Source organism: Haliotis cracherodii, unplaced genomic scaffold (genome assembly GCF_022045235.1).
Source record: "Haliotis cracherodii isolate W230 unplaced genomic scaffold, xgHalCrac1.p SCAF_3, whole genome shotgun sequence".
NCBI classification, from domain to species: domain Eukaryota; kingdom Metazoa; phylum Mollusca; class Gastropoda; order Lepetellida; family Haliotidae; genus Haliotis; species Haliotis cracherodii.
Genome location: NW_027266286.1, coordinates 11630500 through 11651987, shown reverse-complemented (window position 1 = coordinate 11651987; position 21488 = coordinate 11630500). Strand labels below are relative to the sequence as shown.

General features: G+C 40.6%; 1 protein-coding gene across 1 annotated transcript in view; it reads left to right on the top strand.

Annotated features, from left to right (window-relative positions):
• The window catches only part of LOC139474229 (beta-1,4-N-acetylgalactosaminyltransferase bre-4-like), a 37603-nt gene that overhangs the window by 7136 nt on the left and 8979 nt on the right, over window positions 1-21488 (top strand). The window contains exons 3-4 of the mRNA XM_071257150.1: window positions 13788-13975; window positions 20468-20590. Coding sequence (XP_071113251.1) covers window positions 13788-13975; window positions 20468-20590 — 311 coding nt within the window. The remainder of the gene's footprint in view (window positions 1-13787; window positions 13976-20467; window positions 20591-21488) is intronic.

Here is a 21488-nt window from a genome sequence, read left to right as displayed (position 1 = left end):
ACGTGTGTGTGTTTGTGTGGCTGCTTGTACTAGTCTGACTGACTGATATAAAAGATTTAACGTGCGCTTTCCGACTACAGCGTATTTCGCACACGGTTGTACTAGTCCGGACTGATGCCTATTTATAGTGCTAGCACACTGAGATACCATGCCGCAGTTTAACATGAATACCCCACTCAGACACAGTATACTGTCCCTGAGCCGACCAGTCCTTGTTTTAGCCCATTAATGTCGAGCGCCAGACAGGGTAACAACAAGTACCATTTTTTAACGTCTTTTGGTATGACGCGGCCGGGGATCGAACCACGCACCTTCCGCTCTCCGGCATAAAATGAGGAAGTCGGACAAATATGGTAGAGTCTCCCCCTCTCCCCCATCCCCACCCCTATAACGAATATATCAGTTCATTGATTGATGATTGACTGATGATTGAATTTGATTGATTGATTGGGTGATTGATTGATTCGTTTCGGTGTAGGTTCTAACACCGTTCTCAAGCAAATGACCATGCTTGATCACGGTGTAAGGGCCTACACCGAAACGTCGCTCCTAATCGTTATAATGAAGTTGTGACAATAAATCTTATCCTTACTCAGTACTACAACTTCTAAATGATTCTCGGGGCGGTCGGGTAGCCTAGTGGTTAAAGCGTTCGCTCTTCACGCCGAAGACCCGGGTTCGATTCCCGACATGGGTACAATGTGTGAAGCCCATTTCTGGTGTCCCCCGCCGTGATATTGCTGGAATATTGCTAAAAGCGGCGTAAAACCATACTCACTCACTCACTCACTAAATGATTCTCAAAGAAGTAATACAAGACTGTATGCCATGTTGGATGACTTCAACTTTCCTTTAATGTCGAATATGAACACACAATACCATTTATAATTAAAGTGGTCAAATGTAACAAATGTAACGGCCATTGTCAGAGAGGTCCACAGAGTACGTGATCTAGACTACCAGTCGGACTTTCATTATTGTGGACGCCTCGGTGGCTGAGTGGGTTAGATCGCTGTCCTTGTGTGCTGGCGATTAGGTGCCTCACTCTGGCAGTGAAGGTTCGAATCCCGGATGGGACTAAACCTAAAACCTGATATGTCCTACGTAGGAGATACTTAGACCAAAACAATTTCACCGTGGCACTACTACGCTTCCGTATTCCAACTTTAGGAGCAATAGCCAGTGCACTTATTAAAACTTTCTTTGCACGCAAGGACAAGTCAAGGGCACATTTTTCCAATTCATTGTGTGTGATAGCTTCCTAAATATGAATAGTGGTGTACTATAGTGACTAACTGACCATCGAATGACCATCTTTCTTTGGACGCGATTGGACCACCGTTTCTAAAGATCACAATTTTAGTTGTTTTTTTTTAAAAATTTACTGATAATTTCCATTCTTTCGTGTATATACTTAAAATATTTAATTGCCATTGCAGACCAGCGACAGTATCTGACACTAAAATGACATTGTCTGCGCAAAGTAACAAAGATATTTCTACCAAATTTGGACACATTTGGATACCACCTTTTCCAATCGAAGTTATTGCGTTATATAATTTATTAATGAAAAATGAAAATAAGATCGGACTCAAAATATAGCCTTGTCTTAGGCCCAAAGGTAAATCAAAGAAATCTGTTGCGCTATCCCCACAACGAAACATGATCACACATACGAATACATTGATTTTAGAATAGTAAATAGTTTCCCATGTAAACCAGCTTTTCGTTGACAAGTCCATAGCTTAAAGCGATTAACAGAACCAAAAGCATTTTAAAATATACAAATCAACAAGCAATTTAAGCTTACACCGTGACGAATTTTTTGAATAAGTGAATAAAGTGTAAATTTATGATCTAAGTTAGAATAACTTCTTTTTCGGAAGCCAGTTTGAAATTCGGGAATCTTATCACGCACGTTCGCCCATTTAGAAATTCTATTGTTTAATAGTGTAGTGAATAATTTTCCTAAAGTGCTCATTAATGAAATACCTCTATGGTTACCCGGGTCACTCCTGTCTCCTTTGTATGCAGGGGGATTATTATAGAACATGAACAATTGATAGGGAAAACCCCATTTTCAAATAACCAATTAAAACACGTACAAAGAATAGGCATAACATTCAAATTAAGAACATTTCAACATTTCGATAACAAAGACATCAGGACCAGCTGCTTCAGGTGATTTATCGCATATATTATTTCGTTTTCAAGAATGGGTGAGTGAGTGAGTGAGTGAGTGATTTGGGTTTAACGCCGCTTTTAACATTATTCCAGTCATATCACGGCGTGTCAGCTTAACGTGGGAGGAAAGAACGAAGTGATGTAGGTCTCAAATGTTTACCACTTCGGTGAAACCCACGAGCACGGGTATGGTGCTGACAAACCTAGAAACATAATCGGGGCGAACCGGGATTCGAACCCACAATCATAGGTTTCTGGCGTGCCCAAGGGACGCAACTCAGCACAGCGAATCGTTGGCGCCTAAGACGACTGGGCCACCCGTGTCCCCCAACAATGGGTGAATCTAATATAAGTTCATCTACACCCGTGTAGCATTCACTGAGATAATTTTGCATATCATCAACTGCCGTAGTGAATATTGTATAATTGGAAAAAACCTTCTTAAAATGACCAAGCCACTGTGATTGTCTTATGTTATCTGTAGCAGAAGATCTATTCTTAGGAGATGGTATTGGTTTCAAGAACGCAGAAGGGTTGTAAATAGACTTTTTCCTTTTGTCTTATCTATGTCTGTACATATCAAATTTGTATTTCCGACAGCAATTTTTATATTTATTCCTACTTGCGCAGTATTTGTTTCTGTCAAGACTAGTAGGAGTAGTTCTACATCTCCCTAGCGCTTTGTGGGCGTTACGTCTTGCAATTCTACTTCCAGTATTATAAGTATTATTGTTATCCATGTTCAGTTTGAATTCTTTTCTCATACATGTTACTGAATTTATTAAACATAATTTCAACAAAGTCATCAATTGCCCCTTCAATATAATTATCAAGTTTATCGAGAAGTCAATGTTTATAATATGTTATACTTTCTTGCAGCTTGCTCAGAAAATCCTTCGAAAATTCGTCATTCCATATTAGTTTCTTCTTCGTGACACTTTCATGTTTTAACATGTCATATGTTTAATTCACACGAGGGAACTTACAGGCCAATTCCAAAGGTAAATGATCAGATTCTAGACAATCGCTAACATTCAACATGTTAATATAATGAAGAAATCAGGAGAACATATAAAGTAATCATTAATGCTAGCACCGTGGTTTCCACAATAGGTAAATGCCCCAAGCGTATCCCCATACAATTTCCCATTGACAATGAACAACTGAAATGTATATAACAGATCTAGCAGCATCTGACCAAATATATTAATAACAGTTGCATTGGATTTTCGGACTTCAAACACATAAGTTTTTAAACCTCAATATTTCAGACCCATAAAGTAGAATAGGTGAAATCATCACATCAAATAGTCTAATCAGACAATCAATCGGGAGGTTAATAGTTATATCATTATACACTAAAACAAAATGAAGCTTTTTTAGAATTCTCAACCAAAGGTGTAACTGCGTAACGGTCGTTCTATTTTATGATTGTGTTTTTTGTTTGTTGTTTAACGCCGCACTCAGCAATATTCCTGATATATAACGGCGGTCTGTAAATAATTGACATCAAGAGCATCGATCCACGTAATTGGGATAAGATTACATGAATCAACCAAGTCAGCGAGTCTGACCACCCGATCCCGTTAGTTGCCTTTTACGGCAAACATGGGTTGCTGAAGGCCTATTCTACTCCGGCTAGTAGTTAGCTCCCTTGGGGAGTGGTTGCATTCCGCTTTGTCTCTCGTAAAAAAATGAAAAATATTGACATCGGAGCCTAGGCCAATCTAATTAAGCACTTTGGGACAATATGGGAGTCTCTATAGATGTCTGGAGAGCCAGTATCGGATGTTTTGTACCGCCCCGAGGACACAGGCAGATAGAGAAAATCAGACCCTATTCGACGACATCGGGATGGACATCCGGGACTGACATGGCCTATCGACTACTCTTGTGCACAGTACTTCTTCTCTCAATATATACCTCAGGTACGATCATCGAAGATAAGATGAAGTATACATGTGACATATTGACAAATCCACCACTCAGTATCATGGATGCGAACTTTTGTCCCACTGATTGTAACACATCGTCTTTGTTTACATATCGAATTCCGGACCGAGGTGTGGTGCGACTGTTTTGTCCTTGTGTATCATTGCTAATACACCTGTCAGGTGATGTTGAATCGAACCCTGGCCCATTTAGTAAGGATCTGGATGATATGAAATTGGCAATTATTCAACAAATCAAGGCATCCGAAGACAAACTATTAAAGGAAATTGGTTCAGTGAAAGAAGAACTACAAACATTACGCTGTGACGTCACAGATTTACGAAATCAAGTGAGTACGAACAAGGGAGAACAAGATATCATTCGGCTTGATGTGGATGCGGTCTGTCAAAAACTAGACGATGTATATTATGACTTTGACAATATTGATACACGTCTAGAGAATCTTGAGAGAAGGGGTCGAAGAAATAATATCATTTTGTATGGTGTTCCAGAGGGACCGAGCGAATCCTATGCAATCTGCAAAAACAAAACTTTGGAAGTGTTGAACAATGCCAGGGAAGCCAAGAACATAGATCTGCTTGTTCCAAGAGACATTGAGAGGGCACATAGAATAGGACAACGTATCTCTGATAGACCACGCCCTGTGATCGCTAAACTTGTGCACTGGGAGGATAAGATGAAGTCTCTAAGTTTGAGAGATTCCCTTCGGTCAAAGGGATATGGAATTTCCAATGACTTAACATTAAAACAGAGACAAGAATTAAAGAAATGTAAAGATGAAGACCAATCTAAACATTATTTGTATAAAGGTGGTAAAATTGTGTCAGCACCCAAACAGGTTACGGATGCTTCAATCAATGTCACGGATGGGAGAAGAGGTGGGATCTCTGACACAATCAACAATTCACCCAGGAACGAGGGGAGTTCGCGCCCCACTACCCGCAGTCAGGCTACCAGCTCTAGGGGCAGCCAGCAGGACCGCACTACCTAGGGGTGTGGCCGGGGCCCATACCAAGACTCAGAGGATTTAAAAAGTGATGACTCTCCTACAATAAAACTCTTATATTGGAATATATCTGGATTGGAATCTAAATTAGATGACTGTGACTTTGTTTCATATTTACATTCATTTGACATTGTAGGCCTCACAGAGACGTGGATTCAGAAGTTAGACTTCCAGAACAAGTTTGCTGATTATTTATATTATAATAGACCAGGTGATAAGTTAGCAAAAGCAGGGAGACTCTCTGGTGGTATCATAGTTATGGTTAGAAAACAGCTGAAAAAATATATTAAGCGGAATTGGGTGAAAGAAAGTGGTATTTACATTCTTTTAGATAAATTACTGTTTGGTACTGTAACAGATGTGTTATACTGTTGTGTATATATACACCCAGAAGGCTCAACCTATTATGATAAATGTGCTACTTCTAGAAATGGTGTACTGATGTTTCAAGACGAGCTCCTGGATATTTTAAATCAGATCGATGACGTTTCATGTATTATGGGGAGAGATTTTAACTCCAGAACAGGGACAGAACTCGACTTTGTGGAAGACGACATTTTGGATTATCTTGAAGGGCGTCATAACTCGTCTTGGGACTTCTTGATAGACCATTTTGATCTGCAGAGATACTCCGCTGACACTATTTTGAATAAGTTTGGTAAATGTTTGTTGAACCTATGTTCTGTTTTAAATATTCATATTATGAATGGTCGTTGTGGCAGTGACGCTGGTATTGGGGACTATACATTCATCAGTAGTACAGGGGCAAGCATAAATGACTATATTATCTCCACCGTACATATGTTTGAACTCTGTAAAACATTCGACATAGACACACGGTACGAGTCGCAACATTTTCCATTAACAATGGCTTTACGTACGTGTAGGCTTCACTCAGTCATCGAGGGTCATGATGATATTAATTATGCAAGTACATTTAGATTTACGTGGAGAATTGATAAAGAAGAAATATTTCTTTGTAACTTAGCTTCGGACAAGTTTGTATCACTGGTTGAAAAAGCAGTAGATACCGTATTCACAAATATTGATGAAAGTATTGAGTTTATTAGAGAAGCACTCTCCTATGCTGGGAACGAAATGAAGAAAGTGGTTCACGTGGACAAGAAAACACAAAAATGGTTTGATTGGGAATGTCAGTTACTAAAAAAAGAGAGATGTACATGCCTCAATAAATTCAGAAGAGATAAAGATTTACAGTCATTAAGGGAATATACAAGAATTAGAATTCTTTACAAAACCACGTGCAGGGAAAAGAAGATTATATTTCTTGAAAAGAAAAAACAATATTTGGAAGATAACATTAAGTCGTCGAAAGAATTTTGGACAACCCTCCACAAGCTAAATCCACATTATGAGTTTAAAAATAATATTGAAATTGATAAATGGTATGATTATTTCAAAAATATGTTTAGTGGTAATGGTGTTGGGGATGATACCTACTTTGAATTATCAGATCAGGAAACATGTGATAATGACATAACTGCTACAATCCTTGACTCGCCAATCACAAGAGAGGAAATTCAAAAAGCTATCTACGATTTGAAAAACAGCAAGAGTTCCGGCATAGATGGTTTAATTCCAGAATTTTTTAAACATTCTGTTAATATTCTACTCACATACCTTGAATTACTGTTTAATAAGATTTTAGAAACGTCTTATTTCCCAAAAGAGTGGACTATCGGTGTGATTGTTCCACTACATAAATCAGGATCACATACCGATACCAAAAATTATCGAGGAATTACCCTTCTGAGTGTTTTTAGCAAAATATTTATTTCTATTATTAATAAAAGGCTCACTTTTTGGTCAGATTCATTAGATAAAATTTCGGAAGAACAAGCAGGTTTTAGACAAGGGTATTCAACCACGGATAATATTTTCGTACTTAATGCGATTATTCACAAATACATGCAGAGAAAAGGTGGAAAATTTTATGCAATTTTTGTTGATTTCAAAAAAGCGTTTGATTCTGTAAACAGAAATATAATGTGGTCATTGTTTCTTTCAAATGGGGTGAGTAATAAAATGGGTAAACTATTATGCAATATTTATCAAAATGTAAAGTCATGTGTTAAAAATCGGGGAATATACTCTGATGTCTTCACATGTAACATTGGTGTACGCCAAGGCTGTATTCTTAGCCCATTTCTGTTCTGTTTTTTCATTAATGAACTAGCTGCACAAATTAAGGAAAATTGTACGGATGGTATACAGCTGCATCCAGATATTGTTAAGATATTTCTGTTGCTTTTTGCTGATGATATAGTCCTGTTCTCTAGTACGATAAAAGGTTTACAGAATTTGATAGATCAACTGGAGCTGTACTGTTCTAATTGTAAACTCCAAGTGAACACTGAGAAAACGAAAGTGTTAGTTTTCAAAAAGGGAAATAAACTATCAAGTAGGGAAAAATGGTTCTTCAACTCACAACCGTTAAAAATTGTCACTTCTTATAAATATCTGGGAGTAACCTTCACAGGCAGATTAACGTGGAAGTACCACACCAGTAATGCAGCAATGCAGGCAAAAAAGATACTAATGGGAATCTTACATAGTTTGAAAACGTTCACTGATCTCTCATATCAAACCTTTTTTTAAATATTTGATACAAAAATTACTCCAATTCTTTTATATGGAGCAGAGGTCTGGGGGCATACTGAATACAGAACTATTGAACTGGTCCATCTATATGCTTGTAAACGATTCCTTGGCGTAAAAAACTCTACATCGAGTGTTATGGTATATGGTGAATGTGGACGTGTACCACTTTACATATTTCAGCATATTAGAATTCTCAAGTATTGGTTCAAGATTCTTAAAATGCCTATTGATAGATTACCTAGAAAATGTTACAATATGATGTTATTGTATGAAAAACATGGAAGCCGCAATTGGGTATATGATGTAAAGTCGTTATTAAATGATTGCGGCTATGGGTATGTTTGGCGTAATCAATGTGTACCAAACAATGCAGATTCATTTTTAGTTTCTTTACGCCAAAGACTTAAGGATATATACTTGCAAAAATGGGCATCGCATGTTTTAAGTTCAGAAAAATGCAATTATTACAAGCTTTTCAAGACAACAATTTCCCCAGAATACTATTTGTTTGACATCAACTTTAAAAGGTTTAGAATAAGTTTAGCACAATTTAGATGCAGCTCTCATAGACTTAGGATCGAAGTAGGCAGGCATAGAAACATAGACAGAGAATTGAAAATATGTGAGCAATGTGATTTAAATGTGATTGAAGATGAGTTTCATTTTTTGTTAGTTTGTCCAAAATACGACCACCTTAGAAGAAAATATATTGATCTGCCTGGTTATGTACATCCCACTATACAAAGATTTACAACGATCATGTCAACAACTGATAAAGATACTCTAAAAAATCTATCAATGTTCATTTATCATGCTATGTTAATTAGAATATGACCTGTTAAACGGATCTGTAACCACTCCCGAAAACAGATTTGTACTATGGGCCTGAGGCCTTTCAGTATGGAATAAAACTTATCCTATCCTATCCTACTCCGGATCTTCACGGGTCCTATTTTCTTGAAATTTGATGTCGAATTAAACATATTACTTCATCGCTTTTTATTGCCGTGGCGTATTATTCTTATTATTCTTAACATTTCTTAACATTATCAGCACTAAAAACAACTATTAAGGCCTAAGTTTCTATTTCCTACAATGATAATAAAAATCATGTATTGGCTTCTGAAGAGATGTAGGGTTATCCCAAAAATATTCATTCATTCATTCATTCATTAACCCATTCATTCATTCATTCATTCATTAACCCGTACATTTGCAATGATAACCGAATTGATGCACATATCAATCTTCAGTGTGTCCTGGATATGTATACAAAACCAAAGGAAAATCAAGCGCGCCTCCCTCACCACACCAACACCCAAACCCATTGTTCAGCAAACTTAACATTGAAACATGTCCACAACCGTTATACATAATTGGATTAACTGGTCCTCTCCTAATACCACTCGGCCCACGCAGATGAAAGTCTCCCTGGACACCACTTGACACACACCTGGTAGTCCACCTGGACACCACTTGACACACGCAGCTGGCAGTCCCCCTGGACACCACTCGACACACACAGCTTACATACTCCCTGGACACCACTTGACACACACCTGGCAGTCCACCTGAACACCACTTGACACACGTAGCTGGCAGTCCCCCTGGACACCACTCGGCCCACGTTTTTGGCAGTCTTCCCTGGACACTTCTCGGCCCACGTAAATTGGTAGTCCTCTCCTGACACCACTCGGCCCACGCAGTTGAAAGTCTCCCTGGACACCACTCGAACCACACAGCTGACAGTCCCTCTGAATTTCACTCGACACACACAGCTTACAGACTCCCTGAACACAACTCGACACACGCGGACGAATGTTCCCCCTGAACACCACTCGGCATACGTAGCTGACAGATGAACAAATACGTCCGAAGTTGTTTAATCCACAACTGTGGAAACAAGCCCAACTGTAACGTCCTTGGTTGATCTCAAGCATGTTTCCTAACATTTTAATAAGAATAGAATCAAAGAATTAGTATCCAATTCAGCTACGACAGCCCCTCTCACACAATGGTGTTCAGGAGAGCACCCTTCAGGATATTATATTTAATAAATACACGACGCGTGGGAGTTGATTATACTGCAATAAAACATTGCTGCGCCCTTCATGGTTTATTCTCCCTACAGTGTTTTATTTACGATAAACATTCCCACTTGTATTTATTTCTTAAATAAGAAATCAACATTATGTACAGCCTCTTTAAGGATGTTGATAAAACGTACAAGCTTTAAAGAAATTAACGCCTATTTAAATCATGATGACTCCCTCAATGGAATCCGACCTCGGCAACGTCGGACAAGTCCATTCTATGCACAGGTGGGTATTTCCCGCATGTTCTCGCAATCCTCACGTCGATTACCTGTACTTTTCTCCCAACACCAACTGTCATATCTCTCCATGTTTTGGATGCGATCGCTCGGCCATCCCTGCTACATCTATGAGGAACAACTCACCAGAAACTCCCCTCTCAAAAATAACGTCGTCAAACATACGACGACATCAGGTTGCTAGTACATGTTCGAATCTCCAGAAATTACGACATGATAGAACTATGTTTTATCGTGAAATAAACCACGCTTCTCTCTTCATTGTTCTTTGCGATTTATCGCGAAGCTAGCTTATATTATCCCAAATGTAAGTACCTACAATAATATACTGAACCGCAAAAGAAACATTGTTTCCATTGAAATATCTGGGTAATTTTTGGCAAAGTTTCTAAAATTTAACATTACCCTGTCCGGAAAAATGAAATTTGATGATACAAAAACAAAGCAGATGACAATAAAACCGATCGCTAAAACGCATCGCGGCAACGGCCATGGTAACCTGCTGCACGGGAGTTCCGTGCAAATTGAAATGCACATGCGTTCCCCCATTTCTTGCCCTATAAAAATCCACCCAGATCGGATAACATTCATTCGTTGTTGAATTGCTACCACATGCCAAGATTGACATGAAATCAGCAACACCAAGCCCTTGGACAAGCTGGACAAACCGCCCGGCATGTAGCCAATGCATTTCAAGTCCACGTAAGGACCATATACAGGCTCCAGCAACGGTACCAGATCACCGACACTACAGATGACCGACAGCGTAGTGGAAGACCAAGGGTTACAAACGGTCGTAAGGATCGTTAGATTGTCCGACAGCATCTTGAAGGTCGCTTTAAAATTTGTTACTGCGGCAGAAACTTCTCGACAGACCATGGGGACACACCAGCGACACATTAGTGCGGACACCGTGCGTCGACGATTGACGAGCAGACACCTCCAGGGAGAGGCAATGGTGTCACAGCAGCTCGGTACATTGATCAAGTTTTGAGACCACACGCCATACCTCATTTGGCACGTCGCCGCAACCACGAGTTTCAGCATGATAACGCCCGTGTCCACACTGCGAGAGCAACGAGACTTCCCCCAGCAGTATGGCATCAGTACCATGCAGCGGCCTGCCCTCAGGCCCGATTTAAATCCCTTTGAGCAACCGTGGGACGAGATTCAAAGACGGCTGAATGACGTCCGACTAAGGCCGACAACTGCAGCTGAACTGCGTCAGGTGTCCCTCAGAGTGTGGGCTCAAGTGCATATGGCCTTCATCAACCGTCTCATCCATTCCATGTATCGACGTTGCACGGCAGTCATCAATGCTCATGGCGGACACACGAGATACTGACTTGTGATGTCATTTTCTCAGAGATTAGTGTTGTGTTTTACTTTAAGAACGTTTGACTCTTTAATTTCAACCTTGATGATCAGTTTCATCTTTTTGATATGTCTCAAAGTATGTTTACAGTGTTTGGTCAAATAAGATTTCTCATATATCGATCCAAGGTGACGTTTCTTTTGAGTTTCAGTATATATGTCTCTATATTATTCCACAAAATGCGATCACGAGTTTGATGTCCGGACCGGTTATACCGTTATGAACTATATCAAATGCATTGACTTTGTGTGATTTGTTAAGTTCAGAATTTTAGTTTTTGGACAAATAAGGTTTCTCATATATCTATCCATGGTGACGTTCGACAAGGTGGGGTTGGTGGACGGTTTGGGGTTTCGTGTGCACCTAGGTTATATAACAGTGTTGTTTTTTTTGTCATTGAATTTGCACGCTCCTGACTCATCCAGCTGCCGTTTTTCTGTGTCATGTTTAGGGATCGCCTAAAAGTCGGGCCGGGCCAGCGGGTAATTCTAACAATGGATTGCAGAATAATAAAACGAAACGTGCATATGTAGGCAGATCTCATTTGTCCAGAAACGTTTAGTTTTGCTCTTTGAATTGAGTTAGAATCAAAATGCATCTTCAGCAATGTAATAAACTGATAATTATAGCGATCGGAGACACTACAAAGTTGTATATAGGTATATAGGCATTTTGGTAATTTTTCCCAACACAGAAAATGAATTATTGCATTGCTGTTTTATAAGGTCCATATGTCACGAAAACTAGTTCCACGCCTCATCTGAAAAAAATGTGAACTCTAAGGGTTGCAAATACAAAATAAATGCACGGTACCATATCAACCCCTAGTGTTTCAGTATTCACGTGTTTATCCTAGGGGTTGCGGTTTAAACCCCTTAGGGTTCATAGTTTCACTTAGGTTTAGGTGAACACTAGGGATTGTAACAAGGGAACAACTTTCGACACAGATTAGATGAAGATAGTTTATTAAATATATTTTCTATTCATAAAATTAGACTGACAGATAGACCTGATCTTACTGATTCAATAAATCGTAAATTTTACAACAACGAATTGCACAATATCCTTTCCTAAATAAAGCAGATTTCATATTTTAAAGCATCAATTCATACAATAAATTCCCCCAATATTTTAATGTTTATTTATATCAAATGTAGCTGAACGAAAATAGGACAATCGCAGTCAACTTAGTAACATTTTTTTATATCTCAAGGATACCAGAGATGCATAATATTGTAATTAAGCTTTGATTAAACCGAGGTTTTCTCAAAAACATATATAAATCAGAACGTCTTAAATGTCCTTGAAAAAAGTACGCACGGGTGTTTATTTTAAATAGAGGGCACTGCGGTTTGTGCTATCGATTTCGTGAAGCAGTCAACAAGTCAACCAGGCGTATAGGTTGGTGGAAGGAATGTTGAACAGGCTTGTGTACGTCTGCTTTAACGACCAAGGTTGTGTCAACTCCGAACTTTACAAAGAACAGAGAGGCCCGCCTGTGTGTGTGCATTGTCACAGGTTTTCAAACATCAAGGCAGCTCCACGCTTAATATATGCTCTATAATTAAATCGGATCATATATCTGATCATTACAGAAATAAAGTAACTGAGAGTTGCCTCCATTCCAAATTTCAACAGTTCACATAAAGAACGCGTATTGCTATTTGTATATACGACCATGGTTTAAACACTTTTTAATTGTGAAACTTTATTAAGAAGCGGAATATCAAGTTTAATACAGATGGACGGCAGATAATTCAGGATGAAAATATTATTCTTTAGGCGGGAGGAACATTTGCAGGCGGCGTGAGATGAGAAACACACAAATAAAGTAAGGAGGCCCTAACCATGTGTATGTTTAAGTAGGTTGTTATATTACCTAACTGCCTAACAAAGTGGTGATGTATTTGATACGGGTATCGGAGTTCTATGTTTGCAATGTTTCGGCGACTGTTGTCAGCTCAGTTACGTTTTGATAACGTTTGTAATTTGTTGGTCAAATCTATATTTTCAGGATAATGCTTTTCTAAGTTTGGGTCTCACTTACCAATGACATGAGTATGGCTACCATTAGAGCACGACATGCTTAGTCTTTTTACAAATACCTTGTGTCATCCTCATTCGCTTTTGAAGCGTTCTGGAATCTGGTCCAGCAGATAATCGTGACTAATTATTATTTGGCGCTGACGTCTTATATTCAACTGCGTTGTCTTCCAAGATTTTGACTTAAAACAGATGATATTAATTAAAAAAAAGATATAATTGTTGTTTTTATTACTATTATTTTTCGTCTTTGCAATGGTGTTGTGTTACAGGCAATGCCCACCACCTTCAACAGAGCAGTCCTGATGAACATCGGCTACAAAGAGGCACTGAAGGACTACGACTTCCAATGCTTTATATTCCATGATGTTGACCATATCCCCGAAAACGATCTAAATTTGTACAACTGTCAACGTTCACCAAGTCATCTGGCAGTTTCCGTCGACAAGAATAATTACAAGTGAGTTATGTTTTAGCTAGGTGGTGAATTTAGGAAAAACTAATCACACCCTCTGAATATTTTCTTCTAATGGAACACAAATACTTCTGATGCCGTATTTCGTCTTGTAAGCGAAAACTAAATGACTTCAACAAACGTCCAAGTGCAATCTCTATCATAAAGGCAAACACTGTTGTCAATAGTTGTATCGCAACTCTACCACTACTACCAACACTGTTCCCTGTGTCTGTATAATTACGGTATCACTACTACCAACACTGTTCCCTATGCCTGTATAATGACGGTATCACTACTACCAACACTGTTCCCTATGCCTGTATAATGACGGTATCACTACTACCAACGCTGTTCCCTGTGCCTGTATAATGACGGTATCACAACTACCAACACTGTTCCCTATGCCTGTATAATGACGGTATCACTACTACCAACACTGTTCCCTGTGCCTGTATAATGACGGTATCACAATTACCAACACTGTTCCGTATGCCTGTATAATGACGGTATCACAACTACCAACACTGTTCCCTATGCCTGTATAATGACGGTATCACTACTACCAACACTGTTCCCTGTGCCTGTATAATGACGGTATCACAACTACCAACACTGTTACCTGTGCCTGTATAATGACAGTATCACAACTACCAACATTGTTCCCTGTGCCTGTATAATGACGGTATCACAACTACCAACACTGTTCCCTGTGCCTGTATAATGCGGGTATCACAACTACCAACACTGTTCCCTGTGCCTGTATAATGACGGTATCACTACTACCAACACTGTTCCCAGTGCCTGTATAATGACGGTATCACAACTACCTCACACTGTTCCCTATGCCTGTATAATGACGGTATCACAACTACCAACACTGTTCCCTATGCCTGTATTATGACGGTATCACAACTACCAACACTGTTCCCTGTGCCTGTATAATGACGGTATCACAACTACCAACACTGTTCCCTGTGCCTGTATAATGACGGTATCACTACTACCAACACTGTTCCCTGTGCCTGTATAATGACGGTATCACAACTACCAACACTGTTACCTGTGCCTGTATAATGACGGTATCACAACTACCAACATTGTTCCCTGTGCCTGTATAATGACGGTATCACAACTACCAACACTGTTCCCTGTGCCTGTATAATGCGGGTATCACAACTACCAACACTGTTCCCTGTGCCTGTATAATGACGGTATCACTACTACCAACACTGTTCCCAGTGCCTGTATAATGACGGTATCACAACTACCTCACACTGTTCCCTATGCCTGTAAAATGACGGTATCACAACTACCAACACTGTTCCCTATGCCTGTATTATGACGGTATCACAACTACCAACACTGTTCCCTGTGCCTGTATAATGACGGTATCACAACTACCAACACTGTTCCCTGTGCCTGTATAATGACGGTATCAAAACTACCAACACTGTTCCCTGTGCCTGTATAATGACGGTATCACAACTACCAACACTGTTCCCTGTGCCTGTATAATGACGGTATCACTACTACCAACACTGTTCCCTATGCCTGTATAATGACGGTATCACTACTACCAACACTGTTCCCTGAGCCTGTATTATGACGGTATCACTACTACCAACACTGTTCCCTGTGCCTGTATTATGACGGTATCACAACTACCAACACTGTTCCCTGTGCCTGTATAATGACGGTATCACAACTACCAACACTGTTCCCTGTGCCTGTATAATGACGGTATCACTACTACCAACACTGTTCCCTGTGTCTGTATAATGACGGTATCACAACTACCAACACTGTTCCCTGTGCCTGTATAATGACGGTATCACAACTACCAACACTGTTCCCTGTGCCTGTATAATGACGGTATCACTACTACCAACACTGTTCCCTATGCCTGTATAATGACGGTATCACTACTACCAACACTGTTCCCTGTGCCTGTATAATGACGGTATCACAACTACCAACACTGTTACCTGTGCCTGTATAATGACGGTATCACAACTACCAACACTGTTCCCTGTGCCTGTATAATGACGGTATCACTACTACCAACACTGTTCCCTGTGCCTGTATAATGACGGTATCACAACTACCAACACTGTTCCCTGTGCCTGTATAATGACGGTATCACTACTACCAACACTGTTCCCTGTGCCTGTATAATGACGGTATCACAACTACCAACACTGTTCCCTGTGCCTGTATAATGACGGTTTCACTACTACCAACACTGTTCCCTGTGCCTGTATAATGACGGTATCACAACTACCAACACTGTTCCCTGTGCCTGTATAATGACGGTATCACAACTACCAACACTGTTCCCTGTGCCTGTATAATGACGGTATCACAACTACCAACACTGTTCCCTGTGCCTGTATAATGACGGTATCACTACTACCAACACTGTTCCCTATGCCTGTATAATGACGGTATCACTACTACCAACACTGTTCCCTGTGCCTGTATAATTACGGTATCACTACTACCAACACTGTTCCCTGTGCCTGTATAATGACGGTATCACTACTACCAACACTGTTCCCTGTGCCTGTATAATGACGGTATCACAACTACCAACACTGTTCCCTGTGCCTGTATAATGACGGTATCACTACTACCAACACTGTTCCCTATGCCTGTATAATGACGGTATCACTACTACCAACACTGTTCCCTGTGCCTGTATAATGACGGTATCACAACTACCAACACTGTTACCTGTGCCTGTATAATGACGGTATCACAACTACCAACACTGTTCCCTGTGCCTGTATAATGACGGTATCACTACTACCAACACTGTTCCCTGTGCCTGTATAATGACGGTATCACAACTACCAACACTGTTCCCTGTGCCTGTATAATGACGGTATCACTACTACCAACACTGTTCCCTGTGCCTGTATAATGACGGTATCACAACTACCAACACTGTTCCCTGTGCCTGTATAATGACGGTTTCACTACTACCAACACTGTTCCCTGTGCCTGTATAATGACGGTATCACAACTACCAACACTGTTCCCTGTGCCTGTATAATGACGGTATCACAACTACCAACACTGTTCCCTGTGCCTGTATAATGACGGTATCACAACTACCAACACTGTTCCCTGTGCCTGTATAATGACGGTATCACTACTACCAACACTGTTCCCTATGCCTGTATAATGACGGTATCACTACTACCAACACTGTTCCCTGTGCCTGTATAATTACGGTATCACTACTACCAACACTGTTCCCTGTGCCTGTATAATGACGGTATCACTACTACCAACACTGTTCCCTGTGCCTGTATAATGACGGTATCACTACTACCAACACTGTTCCCTGTGCCTGTATAATGACGGTATCACAACTACCAACACTGTTCCCTATGCCTGTATAATGACGGTATCACAACTACCAACACTGTTCCCTATGCCTGTATAATGACAGTATCACTACTACCAACACTGTTCCCTGTGCCTGTATAATGACGGTATCACAACTACCAACACTGTTCCCTGTGCCTGTATAATGACGGTATCACTACTACCAACACTGTTCCCTGTGCCTGTATAATGACGGTATCACAACTACCAACACTGTTCCCTGTGCCTGTATAATGACGGTATCACAACTACCAACACTGTTCCCTGTGCCTGTATAATGACGGTATCACAACTACCAACACTGTTCCCTGTGCCTGTGTAATGACGGTATCACAACTACCAACACTGTTCCCTATGCCTGTAAAATGACGGTATCACAACTACCAACACTGTTCCCTATGCCTGTATAATGACGGTATCACAACTACCAACACTGTTCCCTTTGCCCGTTTAATGACGGAATCACTACTACCAACACTGTTCCCTGTGCCTGTATAATGACGGTATCACTACTACCAACACTGTTCCCTGTGCCTGTATAATGTCGGCATCACAACTACCAACACTGTTCCCTGTGCCTGTATAATGACGGTATCACTACTACCAACACTGTTCCCTGTGCCTGTATAATGACGGTATCACTACTACCAACACTGTTACCTGTGCCTGTATAATGACGGTATCACTACTACCAACACTGTTCCCTGTGCCTGTATAATGACGGTATCACTACTACCAACACTGTCCTCTGTGCCTGTATAATGACGGTATCACAACTACCAACACTGTTCCCTGTGCCTGTTTAATGACGGTATCACTACTACCAACACTGTTCCCTGTGCCTGTATAATGACGGTATCACAACTACCAACACTGTTCCCTGTGCCTGTATAATGACGGTATCACAACTACCAACACTGTTCCCTGTGCCTGCATAATGACGGTATCACAACTACCAACACTGTTCCCTGTGCCTGTATAATGACGGTATCACAACTACCAACACTGTTCCCTGTGCCTGTATAATGACGGTATCACAACTACCAACACTGTTCCCTGTGCCTGTATAATGACGGTATCACAACTACCAACACTGTTCCCTGTGCATGTATAATGACGGTATCACAACTACCAACACTGTTCCCTATGCCTGTATAATGACGGTATCACTACTACCAACACTGTTCCCTGTGCCTGTATAATGACGGTATCACAACTACCAACACTGTTCCCTGTGCATGTATAATGACGGTATCACAACTACCAACACTGTTCCCTATGCCTGTATAATGACGGTATCACTACTACCAACACTGTTCCCTGTGCCTGTATAATGACGGTATCACAACTACCAACACTGTTCCCTGTGCCTGTATAATGACGGTATCACAACTACCAACACTGTTCCCTGTGTCTGTATAATGACGGTATCACTACTACCAACACTGTCCCCTGTGCCTGTATAATGACGGTATCACAACTACCAACACTGTTCCCTGTGCCTGTTTAATGACGGTATCACTACTACCAACACTGTTCCCTGTGCCTGTATAATGACGGTATCACAACTACCAACACTGTTCCCTGTGCCTGTATAATGACGGTATCACAACTACCAACACTGTTCCCTGTGCCTGTATAATGACGGTATCACAACTACTAACACTGTTCCCTGTGCTTGTATAATGACGGTATCACAACTACCAACACTGTTCCCTGTGCCTGTATAATGACGGTATCACAACTACCAACACTGTTCCCTGTGCCTGTATAATGACGGTATCACAACTACCAACACTGTTCCCTGTGCATGTATAATGACGGTATCACAACTACCAACACTGTTCCCTGTGCCTGTATAATGACGGTATCACTACTACCAACACTGTTCCCTGTGCCTGTATAATGACGGTATCACAACTACCAACACTGTTCCCTGTGCCTGTATAATGACGGTATCACAACTACCAACACTGTTCCCTATGCCTGTATAATGACGGTATCACTACTACCAACACTGTTCCCTGTGCCTGTATAATGACGGTATCACAACTACCAACACTGTTCCCTGTGCCTGTATAATGACGGTATCACAACTACCAACACTGTTCCCTGTGTCTGTATAATGACGGTATCACTACTACCAACACTGTCCCCTGTGCCTGTATAATGACGGTATCACAACTACCAACACTGTTCCCTGTGCCTGTTTAATGACGGTATCACTACTACCAACACTGTTCCCTGTGCCTGTATAATGACGGTATCACAACTACCAACACTGTTCCCTGTGCCTGTATAATGACGGTATCACAACTACCAACACTGTTCCCTGTGCCTGTATAATGACGGTATCACAACTACTAACACTGTTCCCTGTGCTTGTATAATGACGGTATCACAACTACCAACACTGTTCCCTGTGCCTGTATAATGACGGTATCACAACTACCAACACTGTTCCCTGTGCCTGTATAATGACGGTATCACAACTACCAACACTGTTCCCTGTGCATGTATAATGACGGTATCACAACTACCAACACTGTTCCCTATGCCTGTATAATGACGGTATCACTACTACCAACACTGTTCCCTGTGCCTGTATAATGACGGTATCACAACTACCAACACTGTTCCCTGTGCCTGTATAATGACGGTATCACAACTACCAACACTGTTCCCTGTGCCTGTATAATGACGGTATCACAACTACCAACACTGTTCCCTGTGCCTGTATAATGACGGTATCACAACTACCAACACTGTTCCCTGTGCCTGTATAATGACGGTATCACTACTACCAACACTGTTCCCTGTGCCTGTATAATGACGGTATCACAACTACCAACACTGTTCCCTGTGCCTGTATAATGACGGTATCACTACTACCAACACTGTTCCCTGTGCCTGTATAATGACGGTATCACAACTACCAACACTGCTGTACGGGCTTCATTATGACTATTAAAACTACCAACACTGCTGGCAATGGCAGTATCATGATCATGACTGTGTATTGGTTTGCTAGATAATTAGCATACCTAGGACATATTAATCAAACTATTTACTATTTATAATATTCGTTTGTACTGACCTCAGGCTTCCTTACCCAGGCGCCTTCGGAGGCGTGGTAGCATTGACTAAGGAGCATGTGATCAAAGTGAATGGCTGGTCGAATATGTACTTTGGATGGGGCTGCGAGGATGATGATTTATATCAGAGGTGAGATTTGCAATCAGTGTATGCCACTGAACGATTATGTTAAATAACAGTGGGAACGCTAGGTTAAATTTAGTATCAAGTAACACATGGGACTAAACAAACTGGATCGGTGGTCAGGCTGGCTTATTTGATTGATTGGGTGTCTTCAAATAAATACAGCGACAATGGCCTTTCCATATAACAATATAAATCTCTGAATTACGCAAATTCGATTGTACGATTCCAATCGATGATTAGCATGTGTTTGTGAATCACTGTCAAATAGTAATGATACCAGGTGTTAGCGAAAAGGTGAGCATATCCTGCCCTACCGGTGGCATCCGTCACAAACACATGCAAAGTCAAGTCAATTGTTCACGTGAAAAAGCACGGGAACATATGGTATAATTCAAAAAAGGGAATTGCATCGGACATCAGTTTTGTCACTGGTGCGTCAAATTTGGAAATGTCCTCTACATGTCTACCATGGAACCTTTTGAAAGCTTTACGGAGGCCTTGAATGTTGTAACCTTGATCATACAACTTTAGAGCAAGAGTCTTATGACGCTTTTTTTGAATTATTGGTAGAGAAAGCTTGCTGGAATATTGCTCGACATGAAGGGAAAGTTGACTATTGAAAACTTGAAGTCATCCCTTATGTTATACAAGTCTTGTGATGAGTGTTTTGCCACTCTGAATCTTTAGGCATTGATCTAAATATGAATCAGATGAGGCGGTCTCACAGGTCTCCTTTATTTCTAGTTCAGGTGGGTTAATCAGTGGAAGGGAATGGGCTATTTGATTGTTATTGAACGATATCAGATCATCGATATACCTGAAGCTCATTAAGTTAAACTTCTTTGCCAAATAACCTTGTTTTGACTTTGCCAAATCCAAGCAGAAATAATTCCGATTCATA